The sequence below is a fragment of the Ostrinia furnacalis genome, unplaced genomic scaffold (assembly GCF_004193835.3).
Source record: "Ostrinia furnacalis isolate ACB-3 unplaced genomic scaffold, ASM419383v2 OfSCF6032, whole genome shotgun sequence".
In the NCBI taxonomy this organism is placed as follows: domain Eukaryota; kingdom Metazoa; phylum Arthropoda; class Insecta; order Lepidoptera; family Crambidae; genus Ostrinia; species Ostrinia furnacalis.
In genome coordinates this window covers 47,078-52,438 of record NW_021136271.1, presented here as the reverse complement: position 1 = coordinate 52,438, position 5,361 = coordinate 47,078, and the positions used below count along the sequence as shown (strand labels likewise).

The 5,361-nt window shown below is 36.0% G+C and overlaps 2 protein-coding genes across 2 annotated transcripts; both read left to right on the top strand.

Moving 5' to 3' along the window:
- Positions 1-280: 280 nt before the first annotated feature.
- LOC114361868 (NADH dehydrogenase [ubiquinone] iron-sulfur protein 5-like) lies at positions 281-1,172 on the top strand. Its single transcript, XM_028317082.1, has 3 exons — positions 281-358; positions 491-712; positions 1,015-1,172. Exons 2-3 carry the CDS (start codon positions 500-502, stop codon positions 1,102-1,104), a joined length of 303 nt encoding a protein of 100 aa, XP_028172883.1. The 5' UTR covers positions 281-358; positions 491-499; the 3' UTR covers positions 1,105-1,172.
- A 629-nt stretch (positions 1,173-1,801) lies between these two features.
- LOC114361873 (NADH dehydrogenase [ubiquinone] iron-sulfur protein 5-like) lies at positions 1,802-4,321 on the top strand. Its single transcript, XM_028317087.1, has 2 exons — positions 1,802-2,094; positions 4,194-4,321. Exons 1-2 carry the CDS (start codon positions 1,870-1,872, stop codon positions 4,281-4,283), a joined length of 315 nt encoding a protein of 104 aa, XP_028172888.1. The 5' UTR covers positions 1,802-1,869; the 3' UTR covers positions 4,284-4,321.
- The last annotated feature ends 1,040 nt before the right edge of the window (positions 4,322-5,361 follow it).

The following is a 5,361-nucleotide window of genomic DNA, read 5'->3' as shown; positions in this document are numbered from 1 at the left end:
TAAATGTGTCAAATGTCAATGTCAAAGTCAGTCGATCAATTACAGCTGATTTTGACATTCGTTAAAGCTTGAGAACAAAACGCTTTTACCAACAAAAATTAAAATCAAGACTTTGACCACGCTATTTATTCAAAAAACATGATATGTATTTATTTTAATGATAATTAAAGATATTATTTCTTGTACTAATGATTAACTTATTTAGGTATTTTGATTCATATTAATTTGTTGTTGTCGACCCATGTTGTCCTAGTATCGAACAAAACGAAAATGTCAAAAATTTTGACATTTCCAAATTAAAAAAAAAACTAAAAATTGTGGAGGAAATTATTTTCAATTTTGGAATCTTTTGATTGTGGTAAGATTTCTTTAAATGTGATTTATACGTATTCTATTAGCGTTCATTTGTTTCTATTATCTCTGCAGAAAACAAATCGTCAATGGCCAGTGTTTAATTTTGTTTACGTAATTATAACCTCTTTGGTTTTAGGGATAAACAATGTCGATCTCTCCGTTCCTCCGCAATCCAGTGTCGGACCTGACTGGTGGTCTGATCTCGCACCAGATGCTGGGAAGGTGCCAGAAAGAGGAGGCTCGCTACATGGAGTGCTTGGAGGTCTACGGGCTGGACCGCGGCCACAAAAAATGCGCTGAACTATTCGACGACTTCGCTGAATGCCAGCAAATGACCAAACAATTCAAAAGATTTATTGTGAGTTTGTGTTTCTATTATTACAGTATTTGAAATCTTAGAAATATAATTTACCAACAAAATAATTTTGTTATTGTTAGCTAATATAGAAATTCATTGTTGTAAATAATACAATATTTCAGATATTTCATAATGATCTTGTACTTAATTAGAATCAAAATGGGAGGCTTTTACAACAGTTGTCTCTAAATACTTCTTCATTGTTAAAATACACAGAGAACAGAATAAAAGCTAAATTCAAAATCTCATTTTCTTTAAAACTTTCAATCAAAATTATATTTAATTTATTCTAACATTTTCAGGCTATGAGGACTGAACGCGACAGGCAAATTGCTGCAGGAAAACTAAAGGGAGATGAGAAGTACCTATCTCCAAAGATCGACAGCTTCTGAATAAATGTAGATCATGAATATTAGATTGTTTAAATATTTAAGTCAATAAATTTTGGGTTATCACACAATACTAGTTTTTAGTGTCTAAAATTCTAAATTATATCTTAAGCATCTAGATAACATTTTCAGGCACTTGTACTGTCTGGTTTAACTATTGTAAGAATTTTTATTTGTAATTTGTATCTTTTTTTTTAACTTAGTAGGTACAAATTAACTTGTACTTGTCGGCGCCGGACACAGATGCTGCAAATTATTATTGATGATTAATAGTACCAATCTTAATATTATGTTATCTGTATAAATCTGTAGAGCGGGAGGTTTGTGATTCCTAAACGTAACACCCTACTGATGCGCAGAAAAAGGTAACTGTCAATCAGTTGTGTCATGTCAAGTGTGAGCAAGCGGCTACGAGGTTATCTTTGAAAGCGTATTGAGTTTGGTGGAACGTTAAATTGTAAGGAAAGTGATTGTCAACCATCTAACATATTATCTCCTTGCCCGCTAACCCACGCCAATGGAGATTCCACCCCTAGAGTTCCTGAGACCCCGTGCCTTTATACTTATACCTTGTCAATTTTTATTTCCATAGACACCCTGTATAAAACGCGACTCTTCATGTGAACTTGAACTTATAAAAAAGTTTGCACTTTTATGTCAATTTACTATGTCAGATTTTCTCTTTGGTTCTTATATTTGTTATGACTTACGTCATCAAATAATAAAACCAGCTTTTTTAAAATACGCATTACAATTTGTGGAAAAGGCATGTATAAAATAAATAGTATCTCGCCATTCCTGCGCTCCCCCATGACGGATATAACCGGGGGGGTTACATCTCATCAGCTCCTGGGGCGGTGTGCCAAGCAAGAAATGGAAATGATGGACTGCCTTGAAGCGTACGGGATGGACCGGGGCGTCAAGAAGTGCTCAGAACTGATTGACGATTTTTCTGAATGCCACAATTTGAATAAACAGTTCAAGAGGTTTGTGGTAAGAGAATACTACTTCTATAATCACATTTTTATGACTGATATTTTATTCTATAGGCGATAATAGCTACAACCCGAACGAGTTAACTGCGCACCTCGCTGGAATGTGACGTCATGGCTGCCAGGTGCGCAGGTTTGTATGTAGTCCTTTCCACTCAAGCTCTAGGGAAAAAATCCCATGGGTTCTTTTCTTGTCTCCTAGGTCTGAAGAAGTGGTGTCCAATTTAAAAAAGTTCATATGTATCGTTGCCCCTGTTCGCAATTCGTATATCTGAGACTTTGCCGTACTGACATTTCAGGCACTTTGATCAGACAAAACTGGTGTACGCCAACAAGTGAAGCTAATAATTGAATAATGTTCATACAGTAGATTTGATTAACCAAATCTAAAATGAACTAAAAGATACAGCAGGCACGCTGAAAAACACTAGAAAAACGCGTTCTGACAAGTACTTTCGGGCTTCCAGAACTTCCAGAACCCAAAACAACAGTTTTTGTAACCAGAAAGAAACGATATAAAAAATGCTATTTTTTTTATTTATTTACAAGCTTATGCAGGGTGGAATTTTTTAATGCCACCTGGAGGGAAAGTACTCTTAATACTGCAGATATAAAATTTTACTGAAAGAAAACATTCCTTTATTTTTGAAAAGATTTCCTTTTATTTGATTTATCAAGTTTGTTAGACAGATTTCATCCTTATACTTGACCCTAACGATCGATGAAATAAAAATACAGGTTGTAATTTTTAACAGATTTTAGTTGGTTCGATTCCCGGGTGTGGCAAATATTTTTTGGAAACGTTTATTCCCGATATCCCCCACTATTTGTCCACCACTGGTGGACATCGAGAAAAAAAGTTGCATTGTCCACCAGTGCAGTGGGGGACAGCGCTACTGAAATCTTCCCGTTGGGCCCTATGTGGGATAAATCTTGCAACTGAATGTCCTCAATCGATTGAGCTGCAATTTGGTATACTTATGTAAGTACGATGAAAATGCAATGTTGTGGTACCCATTGAGTCTATTGATGGATTCAGGAGGCGGCCATAGGAACTCCTAAATGAAACGGCGGAATCGCATCGAATTTGGGTTTGTTGGATTTGTCTTTTCGAGCACATTGGTGCTAAATTGTATTGTAATTGAACCAAGGCTCTGAGATTGAGATACTATAGATAGAGCTGGTGAACGCCAGACCAACGTCATTTTATAAAAGCTGAAAGTTTGTCAGCGTATGCTCCCAATATAGGTTAGTAGAATGTTGGCGGATTATGAAGTTTGGGTCATCGTGGCTTTGGCAGCTATCCTAAAAAAACTGTCTGGCAAGGAGTTGGAACTGTCAAAACTGTCTGGCTAAAAAGTGGAAAAAATTCCATGCGCGATACAAGTTTTCTAAATTATTTGAACCTTGCATACAATAATTTTTTCGTTTTATTAAAATTGTTAACGGATTAACGATTAACGTTAACTTGCGTTAAATCTTGCTAAATGTAACGTTTTAACGTTTAACGAAGTTATTTTTTTTATTAACGGTTTAACGATTAACGAAGTTAACTATTTGATTAACGGTGCCCAGCTATGATAATAGCTACAACCCGAACGAGTTAACTGCGCACCTCGCTGGAATGTGACGTCACGACTGCCAGGTGCGCAGGTTTGTATGTAGGTAGTCCTTTCCACTCAAGCTCTAGGGAAAAAATCCCATGGGTTCTTTTCTTGTCTTCTAGGTCTGAAGAAGTGGTGTCCAATTTAAAAAAGTTCATATGTATCGTTGCCCCTGTTCGCAATTCGTATATCTGAGACTTTGCCGTACTGAAATTTCAGGCACTTTGATCAGACAAAACTGGTGTACGCCAACAAGTGAAGCTAATAATTGAATAATGTTCATACAGTAGATTTGATTAACCAAATCTAAAATGAACCACTTAATTATTTCCATTTATTACTTAGGTATTGCTTGCTGCCTAAAATGCAGAGTAAGTTACCTTACGGTAGAGTTTATTTAGGGAAGGAACTTTCCTACTTCATCTAACCCTCTTTGTAGGAACTAAAGCTATATTTTAAATAATTGGTTAATCCAAAAGCTTCTGTATCATTTCAGGCGATACGCAGTGAACGTAACAGACAAATCGCTGCTGGGAAGCTGACAGGCGATAACAAGTATGTAACGCCCAAAATTGATAGCTTCTGACGATTTAGTCCATAACAAACTTCTAATATATGATAAAACCTTATTACGAACTCTATCATTTCCTATAAATCTACTACATCTACTCATAACTATTTCAGGTAGTCTTTTTTAAGTAAGATAAGTAAGTAGTAAGTAATACTCTAAAATCGTATTTTAACATTGCTCCGTTCTACTGTGGTTCTACTTATAACCAGAATGACTGGCTCATAAATAACTATTTGTATAAAACCTTCGATCAACATCATTACATTATATTTGTTGCAAACAATATCGACTAAGCTATGTGGCGCGTCGAATAACTCGAGTTTTTTATCCACCGAGTCATGGACGGTCGGCTGTTTTTTGCTCGGAATTTTGGCGCCAAACTATTCATTTACATTTACAATCAATCATGTAATCTGCCACACGATCTCTAAAGAATTTGTGTAATTAAGTACGTATTATTATTTGCCTGCGTAGTTTTGATATGACTGACTGAAAACGTGACACGATTTACGACGCACACTGCTAAGTTTGTTTATCCTTCGAGTTTCGTTTTATTTATGAGAGGCTTAAATAGGTGAAAATAGACAACGGAAATGGTCAGAACTATATGTAGATTATTACAGCTTCTGACACGATTACATATTCCAGAATACGAATAATAATGAGGTGTGCCGCACAGTCGATCAGAAACATGGACAAAGTTATCCAGTAAACGCTGAACAGCAGGCTACTACTGCCTAAGGGGCTCCACTACCGAGAGAGAATGGATGTTAAAATGAAAATGTCATTTTCTGTAATGTTGAAATGAAATTGAATAGGTAGAGCCCCGTGTTTCTCTATTTCTATAATTCAAACAGAACGCGAAAGTTTAAAAAAATTGGGACATGGTAAAGGGACTCTAGCTAAGGGTCACTAGGCCTTACAAAATTGTTTTGGCCCTGAAAATCTGCTAGTCATGCAGATAAAATAAAGTTCCCGCCTGTATCTCGAATTTATTTTATCAGTTAGCAGTCATAGAAACGAAATAACGCGCTTTGTGAGCGCTTTTGTGCTCAAAGTGCGTTTACATTCTACGAGTCTACTTATTGCAATT

Coding starts and splice junctions, on each gene's coding strand:
- LOC114361873 (XM_028317087.1), top strand. CDS start 1,870: ATGTATAAAATAAATAGTATCTCGCCATTCCTGCGCTCCCCCATGACG. Junction 2,095..4,193: donor AACAGTTCAAGAGGTTTGTG/GTAAGAGAATAC, acceptor GTATCATTTCAG/GCGATACGCAGTGAACGTAA.
- LOC114361868 (XM_028317082.1), top strand. CDS start 500: ATGTCGATCTCTCCGTTCCTCCGCAATCCAGTGTCGGACCTGACTGGT. Junction 713..1,014: donor AACAATTCAAAAGATTTATT/GTGAGTTTGTGT, acceptor TAACATTTTCAG/GCTATGAGGACTGAACGCGA.